Raw genomic sequence first — 23,572 nt, forward strand, 5'->3', positions numbered from 1 at the left:
GACCATGTGCTGTCGACTGAGAAAAGCCTACTAGCCTCGAAGGATCCAGGATATCCGACATACGTGGCTCGTGTGCCTGAGGGGAAGTGTTATGTCAACAGACGGCCCGTGGAGGTGTTCTTCCTGCGGTTTGAGCATATCTTCGAGATGTTTCTGACAAGGTGGCTCGATTGTACAATCGTCCGCCTTTTCGCGCTACATATGAGCTCCGTCATGAAGAGAGAAGAAGTGTCACAAATCTGTGTGGCGGATCCATACTACCTGCACGAGTCCTTGAGTCTCGGCGACTTTGAGCGTAAAACTGCTAGGGGGTACCTCACAAACTTCATGGTATAGAATAAGGACCAGGAAATTGTCCTCCTGCCTTGTCATCCAAAGTAAGTCAGTGCCGGACAACCCTTTCGTACATTTCAATCATTCCTTCTCGCTCATATGGAGAATAATTTGAGGGTTTTTTTCCCCGCAAAAACGGGCGCGCCATCCTTATCGTTCTTTACCCGCGAGTCTCCCACGCCGTGTATTTCGACCCTACCAAAAACTACGAGAAGGACTACACCTACGTAATAGATGATGCTCTCCAAGGCTTCAACTTGAGGGGTGGCCACCTGCAGATCAGGAAACAAAGGAATAAGAAGATGGGTTTCTCGCATAAAACTAACTTCTGCTGCATCCATGTCCCAAAACCAAGCAAGAATGATGGATTCTACCTCCTCCATCTCATGATGGAGTTCAGAAGGGATCACCAAAAGCTTCGCATGACAAGCAGAAATGATGATCATATCCGCAAGTGGGTAGAATCTCATGGAGAAACGGATTATAAACTTAGAGATGACTTCTTTCACATCCAGAGGGAAATTGCGACGATCATCATGAAAGAAGTCGTCGAAGAGAAGGGGATGTTCCACCATGGCCCTATATCACGAGTTGACGTCCGAACTCACATAGGCATGCAACGTCAGGACCTCATGCCGTTCAAGAAGCTAGGGTACATCCTCGATGATATGGAAGGATGGAACTTCTAGTGATTTACGATGCCGATGATGATGATATGTGTCGGTTGAACTTGTATAGTTTCTGTAGCGATGAAACTTTGTGATGTCCACGGTCCCTGCCGAACTTGTGTAACGCTGCTTTGTTAGTTTGGGTACGATGACCATCGTACCTCTAGTTAATTAGTTTGCGCACGATGAAACTGCGTTGATTATTTGTATGTTTACTATATGTTGCATCTAGTTGCGAACCCTTTCTTTTTCGTGTTGCTCAAGTATATTTTGTTGCATATGATTGTACATTCTCTTGATGAAGATGCATCTCCAACAGGTACCTAGATTCTTGATGGAGAAGAATCAGTGCTATGTCGTGTACAAAGGGAAGGTTCCGAGAGTGTACGACGAGTGGCCTGAGTGTCAGGCGCAAGTGGAGGGGGTCTCGGGCGCCAGCCATAAAGGCTTCAAAAGTAGACAAGAAGCAGAAGCTAGTTACTTGAGGTTCACGCTAGCGCGAGAGAGGACTCATAACCATAGCCTCATGTACTGCATAGTTCCGCTCTCACTCATAGTGATAGCTCTTCTCGTGTATATCATTGTTTAGATGGATGATGATGTAGTTGCAAGTATTCGAGACTTCTATCGCTATTTTCGAGATGATGATGAGAGACCACTCTGTGTTGGATGATGATTATGATGATGGCATGATTTGATGAGACTATTTGTATGTATATGCTATGATTACATTTGTATGTGTATGATATGCTAAAGATTACTGTATAAAGCCTGTTCAAATACAAAACAAATATGTAGAAAAAATAGAAACTAATAAAACTAGCAGTAGCGAGGGGAATAAAGTTAGCAGCAGCGCGCTCTTACCAGTAGCGGCTTAATTAAAAGTGTTGCAGCTATTAGCAGTAGCACGCCGCTTCAAAGATCGCTACTACTACCCATGTATAGCAGTAGCATGGGCCAACCCGCGCTACTGCTACATGTTAGCTCTAGCGCCGTATCAGTAGTGCGGGTGCCCGCGCTACTGATACACCCAAAACCCGCTCTACTGCTAGGCTTTTCCCTAGTAGTGCTAGCCTACCTAAGGCTAAACCCTGGCTAGCACGGGCTTGTCAACGTCGCCCTGGCCGCGGCCAGCACCGGCTCGTCCGGCGTTTCCTCGGATGGTGCTGCTGGAGTCGCCACGCGCGTCAGCGACGCATCTGATCCCCGGCTTCCACGTCTACCTGCAAGCCTCCCAATTTTCCAGGGAATGCTCGTCGGAGGTGACCGTGGTGGCGCCTTCCACGCCCGCGCGGCCGCGCCCATCGACGTCAACACCACACTCATAGCCAGTGCCTCGTTATTCGGTGGGGCGAGGAAACGCGCGTGGCAGATGCCAGCCGACATGCTCCCCGGCGCCCGCAACCTGTTCGACGGAATGCCGGCGGCCGACGAAGATGAGACGGCCGGCCGTTTCATGGAGAGCATCATCTTCGAGGGTGGTACGGCGGCCGCTGGCGGTGCCGCCGCGGCTGGCTACGATCTAGAGGGACACAAAGCCAGGACGCTGAGGGTTGTTCACGCCGTCGACCTATGATCAAGCTGGCATGAAGGACGCCTTCATGCAAGATCAGGTCGGCCTGGACCTGGACGACTTCCCGCTCGACCATGAGTTTTCAGAGGACTATGGACTCGAGGAAGAGGACGAGTTGGACATTGAAAGGGAGCCTTTGTTCGAGGACGAGCTCGCCAACCAAGTCTTCGGGGTGAAGCCGAAGCGCAAGAGCAGGCGGACAAAGGCATACACCGCGGCCGAGGACAAGCTCCTTTGTGAGTGTTCGATGGACATTGGGCAAGACCCCAAGGTCGGCGCCGAACAAAAGGCATCAACCTTTTGGACTCGTGTCCATCGTGAGTTCAACGAACGCAAGAAGTTTTCACCGTACCAAATCCAAAGCACGCGCGGGTGGGTGTCCATTTCGAAGCGATGGAATGTGATCCAACAAGAGTGCAACAAGTTTTGTGCCACTTATGAGAGCATCAAGTCACACCCCGTGAGCGGCATCGACATGCAAGGCATGGTATGCATGCATGCGCCCCTCTTCCTTTATGCTTGCAAGTCCATTTCCATATCCATTTGCCAATATGCTTGCATGCATTTTCATTTGTAGGCATTCCAAGCTTTGGAGGCATTCAAGGTCCAACACAATGGCAAGTCCTTCAACCTCTCCTATTGTTGGAGGGTCATCAAAGACGAGGAGAAGTTCAAGGTGCAATATGCCGCCCTCATGGCGCGTGGGGGAAATAAAGCCGTGGAGGAGGTTGAGGAGGGCGAGAAGCCACAACCGCGGGGGAAGACCAACTCCAAGAAGGAGGACAAGCGAGATGCGGCGTCCAACGCCTTGATCGCTACCGTGGAGGGCATGATGACCAAGAAGGACTCAAGGGAGGAGAAGCGCCGGCAAGACAAGGAAGAGCAAATGAATGCCTTCATGGAGATCCAAAGGAGGAGGCTTGAGATGGAGGCGGAAAAGCAAGCGAGGATGCTAGAGATGGAGGCAGAGAATCAAGCAAAGATGCTAGAGATCGAGGCTGCAAATGCCAAGACCAAGGCGAAAGAAGTGGCTCTCGCTAGCATGATGATGGGCGTGGAGATCATGAAGGTGGACCTCAACATCGTGTCGCTGAGGAAGAGACTGTGGTTCGAGAAGATGCAGGCCGACATGCTCAAGTTCGACGATGAGTGATCTATGGCGGCGAGCGCCATCCTTTTTTGTATGCCGACAAGTGTGCTGGCATGACCACGACCGCGATGGCGTGGTCGAACTCCCGCCCCTTTTTGTGTGCTGGCATGTGTGCCGACAGCTGGCAAGTGCGCCAGCACGAACTGTGTGGTGTTTTTTTTCGAGCTGACATTGTATGCCGGCCGCTGGCACGGTGCCGACATGAACTTTGGGCGACGGCATAGCTGCTGGCATGATCTACGGCCGCGGGCCTTTTTAAAATTTGTGTGCGGACATGAAATGGGCCGCTGGCATTGGGCACACTGCCGACCCAAATCAAAAAAGGGCGGACGCTGAGCGGGTGGCCGACCCAAACGAACAAAAAATGGACAAAAGCGCCGTCCGTTTGGGTCGGTGCTCTTATATTTCTTCAGTAAAAATAAGCCTTCAAAGGCTAGTCCTGAATGATCCCATTTTTTTGAAAGATCCAGGATCGCTGGCATTCATTGATAATAGCAGGAAGCAACGGAAAACAACAAGGTGATGAAGGTCCTAGGACTAGAGGATCCGAAGATCAAAGACAAAAAATAAAAACAGCAGCCCTAATAGCTGCAACACAACACTCCATACAAACCATACTAGGCAACGCAGCTCCGACTCCGACAGTGAACTACTAAGGAAACTGGGCAGGGGTGGCGTCACGGAGGATCACCGAACGAACCACCTGTCACGCGTCATTGTATACCACCGGCCCCCACCGTGGCTTCGACTTCACGGCAACAGACAGTCGAGGCACTCCCCCGGACACGCCGGGGAAAGAGCCGACTACCACGACCAAGGCCACACCTCCAACAGTGCTCACCGCCGACATCGTTGCCACAGAAGCCACCGTGCACGTCCAGTCGTAGGAAACACCACAGGGATCAAAGTCTTCAAGACGGCGCCCTAAAGAGGGGAACGACGTCGAAGACGACGCCACCGCCCGACCCTGCAACAGGATCTGGGTTTTCACCCGAAGAACTTGATCCGGGAGATCTGGCTGTGAGACTCCCGACGACGCCTCCAAGGAGGTTAGCGACGCCCACAGGCGCCGTCGCCGCCGGCCGGCCAGCGCCGGCCAGGCTTTCACCCCGGGCAGCCACTCCCGCGCAGCAGGCCGAAGACGACCCGTGCCTCCACTGGACCGCGCACCCCACACACAGCAAGCGCGCCATTGCTATGCAGGGCCACCACCAAGCCTCCCCGATGAGGGGCCTGTAGGGACCAGAACGAGTCCTGCACCCCGCATCCAAACCGCGGCCGGAGCCTCGCTACTCCAGCACCGGCTGCGCTCGCGAACTGGCCGTGGTCACCACGCGCCACCACGCCGAGATCCATGCTGCCTGGAGCCCTACCACCCCGCATGCTTCCTACGCGCCAGATCCGGGCGTTCTGGAGCCCCACGCGGGGCCTCTCGCGACCTGCACGCCGCTGATTCGCGTGGGAGCAACGCTAGGGCACCATCCACACGCGCCCCCCGGAGCTGGCCGCCGCGCCATGTCGCAGCCACTCCCTAAGACGAGCGCCCCCGCGCCTGCCGCCTCCGTCGGCGCCAGCTCGCCGCGCCTCCTGCAGACGAGCGCCCTCGCGCGCCCGTCTTCTCCAGCTCGCCGCGCCCAGATCCGCGCCTCCGCGAGCCCCGCGCGCCCGCCGTCACCAGCTCGCCGCGCCCAGATCCACGCCTCCGCGAGCCACGCGCGCACCCGCCGTCGCGCGCCTCCGCGAGCTCGCGCACGCCGGCACCCCTCGCCAGCTCGCCCACGCCGGCCCAACACCCCCTGCAGACACGAGTGCCCCGCCCCGCACGAGCTGCACAAGAGGGCCAAATCGAGAGACCCGCTGCCGCCGACGCTGCGAGGGCTTTGCCTGGCGGCGCTTGCCGGCGGCAGCGGGGAGGAAGGCGGTGGCTAGGGTTAGCGCCCGAGTCGCCCGCGGGAGGGCGACGCGGGGCCGAGCGATGTGATAAACGTAACTTGATATGATCCCAATTTTTTAAACCTGTTTAAACCTGCTGTTATGAGAAGATATCCCTCGTTCAATAATCAATAAAAATATAATAAAAATAACATAAATACCCTAAAAAGACATAAATACAGCCCGGAAGTACTTCGCGGACGACGTTTCGCTGAACGACACATGCACGACAGCTAATCCCACCGCATGCTGCTGTCTAGACTAGCAAATGGATGGTGCGATGGGCATGTCGTGCATGTTTCGGCTGCACTAGTGTCGTCCGTGTAGCAGTGCTCAATACAGCCCCTCACTCCGCGAGCTACAGTTGAGAAACCAAGCTACTCGTCCCCCGTTCGGTCATCTCACCGTTCAATAATCACCACGAACCAACGACGAGAACCGAAAAAAGGGGGGAAAGAGAAAGGGTAGCGGAGCAGGCCGGACCGGAGCAGCGGAAGCCTCACCCCCTTCCTCCGATTCAGATCTCCCCTCCCATTCCACCGACCGGTTCCCCTTCCGTCTCCATTCCTACACACCAAACGCCTCTTCCGATCTCGGCAACGACCTCCTCGTCGTACAGGGGGCCACCAGCGGCGGCGGAGGCCAATGGAGGCCATCCGTAAGCAGGCATCCAAGCTCCGAGAGCAGGTCGCCCGGCAGCAGCAGGTGAGCACCGCGGCACCGCCCGCTCAGGATTCGTGTCCGTTTGCCCCTTCGGATGTCGCACGAGGACCCCCTCGAGATCTCGTCTTCTGCCGCTAGGTCCTGAACGGCCGCTCCCGTGTCTGTCGCAGGCCGTGCTGAAGCAGTTCGGGGGCGGGTACGCGGACAGCGTGTTCGCGGACGAGGGCGAGGCGCAGCAGCACTCGAAGCTCGAGAAGCTCTACATCTCCACGCGCGCCGCCAAGGTAAGACCAACAACAACTGTTTCCTCCCAGTTCGTAATGCTTCGCCCCTCCTATTTTTTGCTTACAGTTTGGTCATTTTTCCACTTACATTGCAGCACTTCCAAAGGGATATAGTTCGTGGGGTCGAGGGCTATATCGTCACAGGCTCGAAGCAAGTCGAATTAGGTACTGTTGTTGCTGGCTTGCTGCAATGCATAGCCAATTCTGAATTTGGCGCGTAATCCGTGTTATGGTTTCACAGGCAATAAGTTATGTGACGATGGCAAGAAGTATGGTGTTGAGAATACCTGTACCAGTGGGAGTACATTGTCGAGGGCAGCGTTGAGTTTTGCGAAGGCGCGATCCCTGATGGAGAAGGAACGGGCAAACCTGCTGAAAGCGTTTGGCACCCAGGTATTGTCCCTTTTTGGTTTCAGCCCAGTAATAACCTATAAAAACATAGGGGAATTATGTACGCACAATGTAAAGTTCGTTTTCTATGCGTTACATGTTGGTTTTATTTTTATTTCAGTAGACACGACTAGTGGCAATTGCCAGCCGGCTGATGATCTGATTTTCGTCACCACTTGTCATCATTTCAGTGGTTATATTTAAGTTGTGTGGGAACAAAAACACTGTCATCTTCACTTTTTTTCCGTTACGTACTGTATTGATAGGGTAGTAATTAAGAAATATATGCTAGTATAATTTGTCAGTGGCCTGGCGGCTGGCGCAGTGGTGAAGTACTCCCCACTTGTGCCAAGAGGTCCTGGGTTCGAACCAACCTCTCTTCATTGCACTGTGCAGGTGTAAGGCTCAATGTTCAGGATATCGGTAACTGGTACCATATCGGTCAGGTGCTGAGTAGGGATAAATGGGCGAATTTTCCAGTTAATCGGCCGATAAATCAGTCATTGGCTATTCGGCGACTCACCGAGTAGCGATTAACTGACTGAGATGCTGATTAACTGGCCCATATTTGGAACAATAAGGCTTGCCTTGTATAATCGTTCTCCAGACCCCACCTGGTGTGGGAGCTTATAGCACTGGGTCTGTTCTAATTCCTAAATGGTGTCCACCTAGCTTTTCTGTTGTTTATGAAACTGAGGTTTCCACCGAATATAGACCTCGAGCGGAGCTGTTAGTTTCAGAACCTTCCTCCCAACATCTTATTTTTCCTTCTAAAATAGGAAAATGCTAAATAGAAGATAGAAAAGTGGGAAAATAGAGTGGGACTATAGTTTTCTTTTTGACCTGTGTTCTCTGTTGGTGATATTATGTCTTGATGCTTTTCTTTTTGTTCGTGGAAAATCTCACATCCGTAAAAACTGTTATTAAGACTTAATTATCCATTACCATGTGCAGGCTAATAAGAAATAACTACCTTATTCTGCTATGAATTTTACTAATCATAACATCCTTCCAACCTTGTTTGTTTATATTACCCAACCTGCATATTTGTGACTAATGGTCAATATTTTCAGGTAGCAGAGCCACTGAGAGCCATGGTGATGGGAGCTCCTTTGGAAGATGCTCGTCACCTTGCCCAAAGATATGACAGAATGCGTCAAGAAGCTGAAGCACAGGTTACTTCACTATGAAATATCATATTCCGACATGCTTACATTTATCTCTTGTCTCCAATGGCTATAGAAACATTCATTTCCAAGTTACTGTTGACAATTTGAAATATATACAATAATATGGCATAGAGAAATTATGGTATTACTCAGAAGATGTACCTTGTAAACCAGTAATATCTCTAACAAAATGTCAGATGATTTGAAATTTTTCTTTGCTGAAAAAATGGCATATCTATTTCACTAAGTCCACAGTTGTTTTACGAGGAAAACAATGTGGAGCACTGCCCCATACAAGTCACTGTTTTTATGTTTCATGTATAGCAACAATAGAAGTCATTCAGCCATTTAAACAGATCAGCATCTCATGTTCTGTTTATTTTGTGCTAAAATCTGACATCTAAAAGTAGACCAGTTTACTTCCAGTTGACTTGCATTTCTTGGGTACATAGGGAGCAGACGAAATAGGTGAGATGCTTGACTTAATTGAGCATTTGTGCAGGGAGTTGCAATTGTTCTCGCACATAATTTTTATTTATTTGATTTGCCATGCGAAGTTGCCGTGTAAATGAAAAATGAAAATACACATCAGTACATCACTTCCCCATAAATGGACTTTTGAACTGTTTCTTGGCCATCTACGCTTCCTATTAGTTTCTTCCCACTATTCATTTGAACATCACTCTGTCATGTTATACCACATTCTTTTTCTTGTTGCTACAAGAGACTTAGCAAGGTATCCATGGGTTCTGCAGGCCATTGAAGTTTCAAAGCGCCAAATGAAATTAAGAGAGACATCTGGAAATGGTGATATGATTTCAAGGTTAGAGGCTGCTGAGTCGAAGCTGCAAGAGTTAAAATCAAATATGGGGACTCTAGGCAAAGAAGCTGTTGCAGCAATGACTGCTGTTGAAGCCCAACAACAAAGGCTGACATTACAACGACTTATCGCGATGGTATATTTAATCTTTGTTTAGTTGAATCACTTGATCATTTTCTCGTTTGCCTTAAGCTCTACTATTGCTTCAAATGACACTTGATGGCTTGACTGAAGGTTGAATCTGAGAGAAGTTACCACCAAAGGGTCCTACAGATTCTGGATCAACTTGAAAGAGAGGTACTGATTCATTGTATAGGCATTGTAATCACACTTACAGAACAGACAAACTTGTATATCGTCAAGAAAGATATTTGTTTTGTTATCATGATTCATAACTATTTATTTTGCAGATGGTATCTGAGCGACAAAGAATTGAAGGAGCACCTCCTCCAGTCATTGAGAATTCTATGCCACCGCCACCCGCATATGAAGAAGTTAACGGTATATTCATGAGGACTCCAACAGTTGCAGAATTGGTGGAGACAGTGGAGCACTTCCTGGCTGAGGTAACCAATTATTACTTTCATCGTAATGCAGCTAGCCTACTAGTACTAATTTGTTTTATCTGTTGGGATTTTCTTTTTAATTGCTATACATGGCCATCTTTTCGTCAGGCAATCCAGTCATACCGAGCTGAGAGTGAAACTGAGCTCAACCTGTCAACTGGCGACTACATAGTTGTCCGGAAGGTACTTCCTTCTCTGTACTACATAGTTCCACTCTGCTACCAGGCTCTTTGCTGGCGGCAAATTTGACAAAATTAACCTGTGGACGAAATCAAATCACAGAATGAACTGTCCGTGAAACTATTTCACGCGGCTGACCTTTTTGTGTGACGCCCGACACGAAGGCGTCACACTACACTGTGCAACGCCTCACAGATAGGCGCTACACGCCTGGCCACCGTTGCACCCCAGACTGCCTAAAAATTGCTAAGTCATTGTGCAGAGCCTAAGAGCTAGGCGCTGCACTGTATAGTGTGGCGCCCAGCTCTCAGGCGCTGCACTAGTGGTTGCACTACAAAATGAAGCAACCACTAGTGCAACGCCTAGAAGCTAGGCGCTACACTGTATAGTGTGGCGCCTAGCTCTCAGGCGCTGCACACTGACTTAGTAATTTTCGGATCACACGGGTGCGACGCTGGCCAGACGTGTAGCGCCTATCTGTGAGGCGTTGCACAGTGTAGTGTGGCGCCTTCGTGTCGGGCGTTACACAAAAAGGTCAGCCGCGTGAAATAGTTTCACGGACAGTTCATTCTGTGATTTGATTTCGTCCATAGGTCAAATTTGTCAATTTTGCCTTTGCTGGCAGCAGCAACTCTGCTGCCAGCAGCTTGAATGCTTGGTCACTTTGCTGAATTTTCTTAGTGCCTCGTCCTTGTTGCAGTCAAATTCAACTATTCTAAGCTTGTGCTGATAACCTCCTTAATCAGGTGTCAAACAATGGGTGGGCTGAAGGTGAGTGCAGGGGGAAAGCTGGCTGGTTCCCTTCCGAGTTCATCGAAAAACGGGACCGTGTACTGGCGAGCAAAGTCGCCCAGGTCTTCTAGAAGTTCATTGAGCCATACATGTCCCTGGCGTTGTACAATGTGCATTATGATGTTCTATCGTCTCCAAAGACGTTGATCAGTGAAGAGCTCGTGGAAATTCCTTTGGTTCTATATATGTTCTTTTTGTCGAGACATGTCCCTGTCGGATGGCTTGTTGGTAGCTCTGTGCACTGTTGTTCATCTTCATCCTCCCCTCAAATATGACACTGACTTGACCATTTTTTTGAGAATTTTTTGTGCGGGGACCCAAAGTATATATATATATGTCAAGGAGGAATCCATCAATGTTTCAGAGCACCAAAGGCTTTTTTTTATAAACATTCAGAAAATCCAGACCATTCTCGATCTGGAGATTCTTTTTCAAATCCAATGGAAATTATCGAAATAGTCTTTCATCCCGCTTTTTTGTAGACAAATAACTGAATCCAACGGGAATCTAACAGTTCCGATCTAACAGTTCCGTATGAAATTCTCTAGAAATTCCCTGTGTTTCTCAGATCGTAGTGTTTGTATGGCAACCTAGAACTGTTAACCTGTTGACAACAAACAGCGGGAAATGAGTGTAGTGTTCTCGTTTGAATGGCACCGAACTTCTATCAGACTATGGCAGGTGGGGCCCGAGCCAGGAGTTCTGACGAATTGCTTATCTCCTCCCTCTCGCTCTCTGCCTCTGCAGTTGCGGCTTGGCAGTCACCACCCGCCTGCTTATCCCCTCCCGAGTTCATCGCCTCCTCGGCATTCCGTCGAACACCATGACGAGCGTTGCGGCGGCGGTCGCCCTCCTCCGCCTCCCTCTCGCCCACCTCTCCTCCCACCTCCGGTCGCTCCCTTCCCGTCCCGTCCCGTCCGCTCGCCTCCGCCTCTCCGCCCCCCACCGCCCTCTCTGCTCCCTCCTCACCAGCGGCCACGGCCTCGCCGTAGCGGCCGTGTCCGAGGCGGTGGTCGCGGCGGATGAAGAGGAGTTCGAAGCGACGGAGGAGCAGCAGGAGGAGGCGCCCCCTTCCTTCGTGCTCCCGCGGCTGCCGCGGCCGAAGCTCGACGTGAAGGAGCGGAAGGAGCTCGCCTCGTACGCGCACGGCCTCGGCAAGAAGCTCAAGTCGCAGCAGGTGGGGAAGGGCGGCGTCACGCCCAACCTCGTCACCGCCTTCACGGACAACCTCGAGTCCAACGAGCTCCTCAAGGTGCCTCCCCTCTCTCCTCTTGTTGCTGCGGTTAGTGCTGCCTGCTAGAAAATTGCGTATGATTTCAGTTATATGTCAAGCAACTACTAGCATGCTACTAATGCATTCGCCGGGAAATGGGGATTAATGTTATAGACTCATAATAGGGTTTCGTTCTTTATCAGGTGCATAGCAACCAATGTCCTTAGTCCAGTTCATAACCTTGTTTGAATTGAGTGTGTGCCGAGAACTGCCTTCGCTTTATGTTCATGTCGAATTTCACAAGGAAATGTATGAAGAGGAGCAGCGATCATTAAAACCAACTCCTCTTTATTGGATAGTTCTCGTACCACCTCTTTTTGAGGACCTGCATGTTTTTTGAGGGAACGACATCATGGAAGCTTTATTAATCATAAACCATACTTACATTATCCATGAGGAAAGGCACAGTAAAACTAGGGGGATTCTCCAGCCACACATCTGGCGCCTGGTGGATGAGTCGACGCAAACCTAGCTAGCTCATGAGCCACTACATTGGCTCCTCACGGGCAATGCTCAAAGATGACCTTCCCAAAATCACCAAGGAGATCAATACAGTCCTTGTAAATAGCATACCTGCGACAGCAGCTAGATGTCCAGGTTCATATCAGCTAGAACCAATGAGTTCATAAAACGAAGTCAGCTATAACCATCTATGTTCCTATGCATCCCTTGAGTCCCAAATCTTCCATAGAATGGGGAGGAGCACCTTTGGCCAGATGGAGCCATCTAATTGTTGGGGTGGCCGGGCATTCCAGAAGTCCTGGTTTGAAGGTCCTGGGGCGATGCCCAGTTGTTCCAAAATCTGCATGGACTTCGGACGGCCGATGAAGAGGTGAGAGGAGTCTTTGGAGTAGTGGCCGCACCGTGAGCAGCAGCTGTTGGGGGAGATTTTTTTGCGGAACATGTTTTCCTTGGTGTTTAGACAGCCGCAGAATAGTAGCCATCCGAAGATTTTCACCTTATTAGGAGCCCTGCTGCCCTAAATGAGATCGGCGTAGTCAACCTCACTGTCCTCATGCAAGATTAGGTCTTATGCATTATTGGAGGAGAAGCCATGGCCATGGTTGAGAAAGTGTTGATCTGGCTCTTCGTTGAACTTGAAATCCTGCATCAGAAGCAACAAAACTTCTAGCTCGTTTGACACCACCAAGGTAAGGTGATTCCGCAGTTTAGATTGTAATCCGAGTTTCAAGATCACGGAGACCAGAATGTCAGTGCGTAAGTAAGGAGTTGGTGTATAGGTTCGGGAAGGCTTTTTCGATTGGTTGGTGTAGTAGCCAGGTGTCATGCCAAAAGAACGTAGTGGCGCTGCAGTTTGTGACGACAAAGGAGATTGTTCTGGAATAGCCAGAATGCCAAGGTATTTCGTGACCAGGGCATGCCCCCTGCTGCGGTTGCTTGTAACATCGCTGTGGATGTCAAGTTGTGGGGCTGGAGATGCTCGCGTCCCATCTGCAAATCGATCCTTGAATCCTGGGTTCAAAACTTCGCTGCTTTTCTGTAGTTTTTCTGCCTGTACGGTCAACCCCCCTGCCTTCCTCTGGGATGGGCTTGCGAACCCTTGTATTGCTGATGTTTCGCCGCATGATCGGCTAATGAAAATGACAAAATGTTCAGGTGGGCTTGTGGTGACCCTAAAAAAAGGCAGGAGATGTTTTGGAGGGTAATTGTGTGTTTATAATTTTATCGAGGAAGGAAGGTTTTGCCCGGGGGATGGTCATGGAGTTTGGGTGTTGGGAGTGGTACCAAGTGATCCAAGGAAGAACCTCATCGGAAAGGATTTTGAAGGAAAAATTCGTAAGGCAATTATTTTGGATATGAAGATTTTTTATGCCTAAACCACCAATTCGGTTTATGTTTGCAAACATTTTTCCAGGCAATTAAACATTTAGCACCAGTGCATGTGTCATCAGCAGCCCAGAAGAAGGCACGTCTAATAGCGTCAATAGCCTCGATCACTTTCTCCCGGAGAGAGAAAATCAACATACGGTAAATAGCAAGAGAGTCAAGTGCTGATGAAAGTAGAACCAGCCTTCCTCCTTTGGAAATGATTTTAGCTCCGCAACCAGATAGGTATTTGTAGCATTTTAAAATGATAGGTTAGAAGGTAGATGCTGGTAGTCTAGAAGAAGAGAGGTAGTCCAAGGCAAGTTTGTGGGAAAGAAGAAACATCGCTATAACAGAAAATGGTTTGATTATGCTCTTCAAGATTGTGCCCAGCATGCATGCCCTGGTGGCAACTCTTGGTAACTAGGTAGACCAGTCCAAATATAGGATTATTGCCAGTCTTAGGTCTTTGAGATGAATAATAGATTGCAGGTTGAATGGTGTGGCCAACTATCATTAACTATTAACTTTGTTAGTTTAGTTGATTGGACTGGGTGAATTTGTGAAGAACCAACCTATATTCTGTTTGACTGAATACTGATTTTGTTTGCATGCAGAGGATTCAGTCTATTATCAATCCTATCAGTCATATATAGGACAACACAATTCCTTTCTTATTTATTAAAACATCTAATCATCCTTACAGGAAAATTGTAACGCAAGCCTATCTTTCAGGAACTTTGTGTTATAATAAGCAGTCTAACCTTTAGGATTCAATATGATTGATAAATCAATCTGCATGTTTGTCCTCGAAGTAATTAGCCTACTTTGGATATCTCTAGAGTCCTGTATTCTAACCTAGCCAAGTTGGGAGCCATGCATATGCTGGAATTGGGTAGCTGTGTCCTTGTATCCGAGTCTAGTACTTGGGATAGCTTGCACAAAAATGTTCCTTCTATCTATTTCGTGTGTGTGGAACAGCATCAGTGGAACTGTATGGTTTGGTGCATCTTAATCACTTTTTGTGTTTTAGTGTCCCTTTTTCTTCAGTCTCATTCCTCGGTTATTATGTTGTTCACCATGATTCCATTCAAAAACAGCTAAAAATTCATGGAAACTGCCCTGGAGAACTACCTGATGTGATACGACAACTTGAGGAGTCAACTGGATCCATTGCTGTTGACCAAATCGGCCGCTCGGTTATTCTATATAGGCCTAGCTCCAGCAAGATGAAAAAGAGGGAAGAAGTCGCTAGAAACAGAGAAGAGTATGCAAGAAACAATCCGAGGTTTGGAAAATCTGAAAATGCATTTGAAGAACGTCCTAGGAACAACAGCGCAGGCAGGAGATTCGTAAAATCTGGGTCGACATTTAGGACTCAACAGAAGAGAAGACCGGTAGCATCCAAGGGGTCGTCATACAGCAGAGGGTAGCAGCATAAAAAATAATAGATTGTTTTTCTTATTGTATGGAGGAATCATGTAAATTGAGACCCACTAGTTGTATAATGGACATTAGTGTTTAGTTTGTGCTAGTAACCATGGTTTCAAGTCTCATCAACCACAAAGACAGGCTAACACCACTTCAAATTGTCGTGATTCCCTTTTATTCGGTTGGAAGTTCGTAGGATCTACTTGAGAATTTCAAATCCGAGACAACCAATGATGTGCGTACCTCATCTATTCCAGCAAGTTTGTGGTTCACCATAAACCTTCACCCTCCCATCTCTTTATTATGGTCCTTTAATCACAGAATAATAGCATTTCTCTCAGTTTTTTCTGCCTTTATGTCTGTTATCACTTTACTCTCACTGTCAGGTCATTTCTATATAAAATTCTGCTTCTATGTCTGTTAGCACTTCGCTCTATCAGGTCCGGGCGTCTGCAACTTCTGTAGCGATGTTATTTGTTTCATGTTATCGTGGCAATCTTGCTTGAGTCCTTGTCATTTGGTTTACAACTTCAGATCATCTGCACTTGTCTGTTTCCAAAAAAAAAAAGATAACGCGCATTTGGAACGAGATAAACAACTACTGGGCAGTGCTTATTTCCTAGTTTCACAGTTGAGACCGAGGCATGCTGAATTTTCTTGCTAGAAAGTGAGCCACTTAATTTCCTGAGTTCTTTCATGATTTCACACTAGACTGGTTGCCCATTTGCCCATTTCTTCTTGACTGACAGAGCCTACCGCAGAAGGAAATTAGAGCCAATGTGTTGCACATAGTCCTTTGAAACTCCCAACACCTTTGGGGCACCGTTATCCGCATCTTTGAATCTTCTACGCCTCACGTTCATGTCAGACATGCCATTGCACCAATCGTCCAATTCATGGTTGTTGGTGAGAGCTACTTCTGCTATACTTGACTCCTTTCTTGTTATACTTGGATGCTTGGAGCCGAACGGTCAGCCCACGCATAAAAGTTCCAGGACTTTGTTCTATATAATCGAATTGTGGCTCACATCGTTCTTAGAAAGTTTTTTGACACAATTTGTAGTGTTTGTGCGTAAATCGTACCAAAGAAGGTTTTATGACATATATAGAGCGACCAGTGACATGGTCAACTGTGTACTGATCTTTTTATTGTTCATATTTAAGACTTCAAGTAGGACATGCTAATGACACGTGAGGCCTAGATTGCATGGAAATAATTTTGCCATAAGTGTGGCTGCAAACCAAACATGGGTCTTCTTCGGCTATTGAGACCTTGATCCCGAAGCCTTTGGTGGCAATCTTGCCGCACATTTCCAAGCCAATGACACGTGAGGCCTAGATTGCATGAAAAGGATCTTTCTACAACCCTGGTTGCAAACCCAACAGATGGCTAACTTAGTCAAACTTACCTAACTTATGGAGCGGCAAGATGTGGCAACCTCAGTATACCAATCAAACATGCTCCTAGAACTTATCCTCTACCGTGTACCACGTGATGGGGAGTAGTCATATGCTGCAATGCCTTGACCCGACCCACCTCGGAAGTGTGTGCCAATGGCGTGGCTAATGCCTGGCATGCCAACTCTCAGAAGCATACATCAGATGGGCATGTTCTCCTTATTTACATGATCCGACCTGCCTCCCTGCTTAACTTGACCCGCCTCCCCAGCTCACTTGAGTGCACCCCTCGTGTGGTTTCGTCAAGTGGGCGAGAAATTGATAGAGGGTGGCAAGGAGGAGCAGCCCGGTGGCGAGTCAGCGCTGCTTGCCAGGTTAGGTGGGGGAAGCGGTCCGGGTCGTACCATATGGCGGGCATACCCAGCTGATTACCGCTTCCGAGTTTGCGTCCCAATCACCAAATACGCCGACCTGATAGTGGGCTCATTCGGTTAGAATTGGTGGGAACTTGTTAATTAGGGTAATAAAACTTGACACAACACGATGACTTTGTGGTAAAATGTGGAAGAAAATTTTAAATGGGTTAAACTCTATCACACAATTTATAAACATGGATTAAACAGTAGAATCCACATTTTTCTGCCTTTGTCTCGGGTATGGGCTTCTGCAGCTTTTTGTGCTCTCCTCGTTCTGGAATGTAGGTCTACCTGACTACTTGGGTCTGCGCAGTCAACATTTTGTAGCCTTGATCACTACTACTAAATGTGAAGTTATGTAGACTAGACTGATCATGTGAAAACAGTATCATTATATTTGTCTTACAAAATCCTTTGTCACTGTGCACTTTTATTAGTTTTGATCGTACTGGGCAGTCCTAAGTTCCTAAATTCAGAGTTGAGATTGAGACAGTATAATGTAAGGATTTTCTTGCTCCAAAGTGAATCCTTTAATTTCTTTACTTCATCATGTTTGTCAACTTTTTCACTAGAACCATTTGCCCGTTTCCCGAATTGACTGAGCCTGTCAGAAAGAAAATGAGAGCCTTGTTGATTTGGTATGTTGTATGTTGTCACAAAGTGTGTTCAAACTCCCAGCACGCCTTGGTCACAGAGTTGGCTCTATCTTTGGCTCCTGTAAGCCTGATCTTGACCTCGACATAGCATTGCACCAGTAGTCCTCCAATTCATGGCTGCTGGTGAGAGTTTTGATATCTTTGACCTGGCTTTATGTTATACTTGGACTGTTGGAGCCAAAAGGTCAATTCATACAGGAAAAGTTTCGATGACCGGATTGTAGCCCATTGGTTGGTGAGATGCTTTGATGGACATGGCGTTTGGACGTAAATCGTAGCAAGAAATTAAGGTTTTAAGGCATATAATGGGACTAGTGAGATGGCAAATATGTATTGTTAGTTGTTGCTTTATTAGGTTCCAAAGGTGAAAGGTTATTCAAGCGGTGAGCAGCAAATTCAGCTTTGGCTCTTTGAGTAGGCGATGTCAATTGTTCCAGACTCATCGAACATACACCTAGATATTTTAAGGCTACCGTGCACCACGTGTTTGTATTGCTTTTTCTTTGTTCATACTCCCTTATAGCAGTAGTTCATATGTAGATTAAAAAAAGCAGTAAAACTGCATCCCATGCTGGTGCAACATTGCATGAAGAGATAATGGAGTGGCACAAGCAAACCATCTTCCCCAGTAAGCTTCTGGTGTGTCACAGCAGCACTCTTGAGAAATACTACATGCTCCCATCAACCTGTGATGTAAGAGCATCTTCAGCCGCGCCCCCAACAGGCCCCAGGTCACTTTTTCGGCGCCGGCGCAAAAAAAACGCCCCAGTCGCGCCCCCAGGACGCCGAAAATCGCCGGTTCAGCCCTTTTTTCCGCCCGGCGGTCACAGGCCGAACCCGGCGCACTGGGGGGCAATTGGGGGCTCCGGCGCAAGGGAAAAGCGCGGCTGGCCCACATCGTCAGGGGAAAAGTCAAGGTTTTCTTCCCCGACTTGCCTCCCACCCCCCGCGCCCTCGGCCGCCACTAGATATATCCCGGCGCCGCCCGCCGCCCTTCACCGCTAGATAGCCATTCCCCGCCGGAAAAATAGCAGAGCTTCGCCGCGGCAGCCCCTCCAACAACAGCTGGGCGTTTCCGGCCGCAGTTTCCGGCCGCGGAGGGGCAGTTTAGCGGCGGGTACACGCCCACCCGGCACAAGGTGTTCGGCGATTTGCCTGCCTCGGCGATGGACTCGGATGACGAGGAAGCGCTCGCCGCGCTGCTGGAGAAGGAAGCCGAGGCCGACGTCCAGGAAGAAGAGCATCTCATGGTGCTCGCCGCCCTCGCCCATCTGCACAACATGATCATTGAGAGCGAGCAAGAAGACCCAGTGTTTGACACTGAACCATACTACAGACAGGGTCCTCTAGCCGAAGTTGATCACCAGCTACCGGCAACCTGGACTGCCTATCTCAGTATGCGCCAGGAGATCCGAGACCCACAGGTGCATCATCAACTGCAGAAAGATCTGATTGAGCACCTATGGAGGCTCAAGGGGGACGCCGGGCGCGACGTGTGATGAAATATGAGTTTTTATTTGTTGAACTATATAATTTGTATTGAACTATTTGTTGTTGTACTATTTTGTTGAAGTATTTAATTTTTCTGTGATGTAATATGTGATAAGTAAAAAATTGTGTTGATAATTGAACGCCGAGACACGGCGAACCACGCCGAATATGGGCCTATTCTCGCCCATATGGGCCCTTTAATCGCCGAAATGGGGCTGAAAAGTGGGCCAATTTCGGCGCCTGGGGGCGAGCTGGGGGCGACGACCGGGCGCAAAACCACCCCAGCGCCGATTGTATCGCCGGCTCGCCCCCGGGGGGCGATTTTTATGCGTACTGGGGGGCAACGGCTGGAGATGCTCTAAGATCATATTCATCTTGTCCTCTCATCTGGCGCCTGCCTACCCATAGTGAAATGGACTCAACGGCCTAGCTCTCCCTTTCTCCAACAAACACAAGTCCTTGTTATTCCTCTAGTTCCATTGCACCCCCCTCTCCTTTGTCTGACAGCAACTGCATGTCTTGCCATGAAAAAGAACACCGTGCTCCTCCGGCGACACGTCTTGGGTGCTTTTGTACCAGCAAAGGCACAAGATGCAAACAAGAGGGAGGCGATGTACCGACGAAGGACGGCGATTTTCTACGGGGGTTTGGTCCTCCATTTTGCTACCGGCGGAAGCAATGTCTTAGCTAAACGTCCAGGTTGTTTAGCGGCTGCGGTCACCATGCCGCAATGCCTTTTACTCCACCCTGCTTCCAGGACCCCGAAGCAGCCATGAGAAGGTGGCCTGCCTCCTTCAGTTCAGCTCAAGGGTCGTCATGATAAAATGAAAAACTAAAGGTGGATTAGGAACTGAAAGAATAAAGCCCCACAAACTTGCGACGTATAGGAGCCACCTAATCTCACTGTACAGAAAAATCATGCGTCGTTTTGTCTGATGCACCTGATCCATCCATATGCATCAGTGACGGTAGGTTCACTGACTGATACGCTTGTTGTGTTGCGTTGGTGAGATCTGCTACATCGTGTCCCGTGCGCCGTCAACAACTGATGAAATCTGTAGCTGGTCTTTGATCAATGCGCATCACCTGAAGTATCATGGAATCAAGCATCTGCTTCGCGAAGGGATCTTTGTTCTTTTATTCTTGATTGAAAGGAACCTACTAATTAATGTGAGTAACATCGTAGGAATGACAGGGCGTTACGTTGCAAAATACCATTGGTAGCAGCCAATATGAAGTCCAACATAATGGCAGCCAATTCAGGGAACAGTGGAAGGGCCACCTGAACTGGACATTTGAGTGCTGCTGGTTTACCTGCATCAATCCTACTATACTGAACATGTAGTACTGGAATTTTAGAATTTTATCTTTCGTCTTCGGATAGTTATACATTTTTTTCAAGTCATGCGTCATGCCTAATTCATGACGACGTAACCAAACGCTCTTGTTATATTCACCAACTAAACTGAAAATATTCTTACTGGACTTTAGCTCTGAAAGTGATATGGATATGATTGTCAATGGTCCGATCACTGGTAATGCTTGCACGGTCTGATTAAATTACTCGACAAAAAGGTTAGAAGCAGCTTTCTGGCCGTGCATCTCGGGGGCCCATGCAATTATTCATTTGTTCTTATGTTGGATAGAGGATTTCTTTCAGTTATTGTATAAAGCTTGCGTGCATATTTAGTTGCTGTGCAAGCACTCTTGCATGTGCCTCCCAGCGAAAGTAAGCTAGCTAGCCACATGTCTAGACGTTCTTGGAAGGATTACAATGATCCCTTTTGAAACGTAGAGCTACAAGAGAATCTTGTTTGCTCATATTTGTCGAAGTTAAATCGAAGAGTTGCAATTCTTGCTGATGTAACATTAGAGATCTGGGGTATATATATTCACGAGAGCTGCTATACGTACGACTGTTTAACTACGATTTTCGTACGACAGTGCACAGCAGCCGTCCGTTCAATTCAATGGAGGATTGTGATAGCGTCAGATGGAAATCATACACAGATTCATTGTATGTAGATCAATTCCGTATACTCACGTAGCTTGAAGAAAGCAGCCCATTTCTGACACGTGACGGATAAGGGGTAAAGACATAAGTGTGGCATAAATGCGTGGTTGATTTTTTTAGCATTGAGATCTCTATTACCTTTTGTTTTAAACATGATCCTTAGATTACGTGGTAATGACAATGCTTTGTTAGCGAGTGTTTAATCTTTACATATAATCGGGAGAACATATATTTTTATCTTAGCTATAATATGCATGGTCTTTCCCAATGTCATGTATTATAAGCTTGCGTCTAGAAACTTACCGCCAATCCATAAAAAAAAGGAACTTACCGCCAGGATTAACATCCGAAAGAAAGTAAACCGAAAGTTCGACAGCGGAAAAAATATCATCATTATTTCATGTATAGTAACGAGCCAAATGGAGTGGAGGAAAAATATATGTTTGTGACAGGCTGATAGCTACCATTACCGTTCCACCATTGACAAAACTATAGGTCGTGAATTTTGTGCTGTCAGTGGCGGACCTAGGAACTAAATACTGAGAATGCCAAATAACGATACTACTACATTGATACTCCCTCCTTCAATTTATATAGGGCCTAATGCATTTTTCAAGACCGCCTTTGACTATTGACAAGATTAATAGTACTCCCATCATTTTGTATACAAGGCCACAAACCCATATTACAGGTACCAAGGCAAAAGTTAATGTCTTCTAAGTCAATGTTGCAAGCCAGCTTGTCTCCTTGTTTACCGTGTAAATTAATGTGTATTCTTCTCTTTCATGCACATCAAGCCAATACCCTCACTCCCGCATGCATGCAAAGGATAATTAATGTCCTCCTTTGCTAGTACTATGAGGCAAACATCATTAATATTGCATCGATTAGTGTTAGTGACCTTGTATATTTGCAAATTATAATTTTGATAGTGGCCTTGTATATAAAAATGGAGGGAGTACATTAGACGTATAATGTGAAAATTATATCATTGGGAGCTCCTTTCACATACCAATTTGACCGTATGCTTTGTGTAAGTTGCATGCCATATATTATTTCTCTAACACTTGGTCAAAGTTAGCCTTGAAAACACATCAGGCCCTATATAGATGAAAGGAGGGAGTACGAAAGTTACACTAAAGTGATAAGGGGTAAAGAAATGAGTGTGGCATAACTATATGGTTGACTGTTTAAGCACTGATATCTCTAGTCCCTTGTGTTTTGAAACATGATGCTCCGGTTATGTGATAATGACAATGCTTTGTTAGTGAGTGTCTAATCTTACCTTATTTTATTTTGCGGGAAGGTGCGTCTAATCTTTACATGTATGGAAATCTTTTTTTGTCTTAGCTATAATATGTATGGTATTTCCCAGTGTTTTGTAAGTATAAGCTTGTATCTAGGAACTTACTGCCAGGATTAACATCCGAAAGCAAGTAAACTGTAAAAAATTCCGGAGCGGAAAAAGCATCATCTTCATGCACAGTAATGAGCCAAATGGAGTGGAAGAAAAATACCTGTTTGTGATAGGCTGATAGCTACCACCACCTTTCCACCTTTGACAAAATCACACGCCGTGAGTTTTGTGCCGCCGACTAATAAAACTACCACAACAAGCTCTCGACGTGCATTCACTTTTGGAAATTGCTCTTTCGCCAAATAAAATCTGCGTGTCCGATGATTTATCTTTCTTTTCGATGTTGTTAGGCCCGAACAGTATACTTAGAGACACTTCCATGCTGAAGGGTTAGTTTGCCCGGGAGATGCATTTTGGGAGGAGTCAAAGCGACACTTTCTCCAGCGATTACTCATGTCGCCTCACCATCCTCCTTGGTACTCCAGGGTTGGCAATGAGGATCGCCTCTGCACCTTCACCTATCTCTTTTGTGCCTGATCTCCATCCAACATAGGGACTGGCAAAGACGGTGGCTCGGCTGGAACCCGAGGGTCCAAACGGCGGTTCCACTAGCCGGTTAGAGGGCGTTAACGCGACACTTTCAGGAATTTTCCTTCTAGACCCTTCTCCATTTTTCACCGCCCTATGGGAAGTGTTGGAACATGGATTGAAACTGAGCCCCACCCCCAGGACTCTCACTCCTCAAGAAGCAATCGACTGGCAACTCAATGTCATCGCTCTTCACATGGTCCAAAAGGGGCTGCCAAGAGATTTATATGTTCAACTGATGATGACCAACTCCGCCAAGGATCTTTGGAACCGTCTTGCTCTCATGCATGTGGGCACAACAAGTGTTAAAAAATCAAAGTATGAAATGGTCGGGAATGAGACGGGCTTATTTGTGATGAATGGTAACCAGACACCCCAAGCCATCTATTAAAGATTTACCACCCTTGTGGTCAAATTGCAAAGCTTTGGGTGTGAGAAGAACAATGATTGATTCATTGCCATCAAGTTTCTTGGAGCACCAGTTCCACACTTCCCATCCATGGTGTTCCACACTCAACAAATGGAAGACTAAGTCACTTCGGTCACAAAAATGTTGCCAAAGTTCTTATTCAAAGCACATACAAATATATGGAATACATAC

General features: G+C 47.6%; 2 protein-coding genes across 2 annotated transcripts; both read left to right on the plus strand.

The window, feature by feature from the left end:
- The first annotated feature begins 6,050 nt into the window (after positions 1 to 6,050).
- On the plus strand, positions 6,051 to 10,893 carry LOC109746192 (SH3 domain-containing protein 2). The gene is made up of 10 exons (XM_020305326.4): positions 6,051 to 6,361; positions 6,490 to 6,603; positions 6,699 to 6,768; positions 6,845 to 6,996; positions 8,067 to 8,168; positions 8,918 to 9,118; positions 9,217 to 9,279; positions 9,393 to 9,548; positions 9,657 to 9,731; positions 10,475 to 10,893. The coding sequence occupies exons 1-10, from the start codon at positions 6,302 to 6,304 to the stop codon at positions 10,589 to 10,591; spliced, it is 1,110 nt and encodes a 369-aa protein (XP_020160915.1). The 5' UTR covers positions 6,051 to 6,301; the 3' UTR covers positions 10,592 to 10,893.
- Positions 10,894 to 11,255: 362 nt separating this feature from the next.
- LOC109746193 (uncharacterized) lies at positions 11,256 to 15,330 on the plus strand. Its single transcript, XM_020305327.4, has 2 exons — positions 11,256 to 11,772; positions 14,721 to 15,330. Exons 1-2 carry the CDS (start codon positions 11,344 to 11,346, stop codon positions 15,051 to 15,053), a joined length of 762 nt encoding a protein of 253 aa, XP_020160916.1. The 5' UTR covers positions 11,256 to 11,343; the 3' UTR covers positions 15,054 to 15,330.
- The last annotated feature ends 8,242 nt before the right edge of the window (positions 15,331 to 23,572 follow it).

This window comes from Aegilops tauschii, chromosome 1 (assembly GCF_002575655.3).
Source record: "Aegilops tauschii subsp. strangulata cultivar AL8/78 chromosome 1, Aet v6.0, whole genome shotgun sequence".
Taxonomy (NCBI): domain Eukaryota; kingdom Viridiplantae; phylum Streptophyta; class Magnoliopsida; order Poales; family Poaceae; genus Aegilops; species Aegilops tauschii.

Coding starts and splice junctions, on each gene's coding strand:
- LOC109746193 (XM_020305327.4), top strand. CDS start 11,344: ATGACGAGCGTTGCGGCGGCGGTCGCCCTCCTCCGCCTCCCTCTCGCC. Junction 11,773..14,720: donor AGTCCAACGAGCTCCTCAAG/GTGCCTCCCCTC, acceptor ATTCAAAAACAG/CTAAAAATTCATGGAAACTG.
- LOC109746192 (XM_020305326.4), top strand. CDS start 6,302: ATGGAGGCCATCCGTAAGCAGGCATCCAAGCTCCGAGAGCAGGTCGCC. Junction 6,604..6,698: donor TCTCCACGCGCGCCGCCAAG/GTAAGACCAACA, acceptor CTTACATTGCAG/CACTTCCAAAGGGATATAGT. Junction 9,549..9,656: donor TGGAGCACTTCCTGGCTGAG/GTAACCAATTAT, acceptor TCTTTTCGTCAG/GCAATCCAGTCATACCGAGC.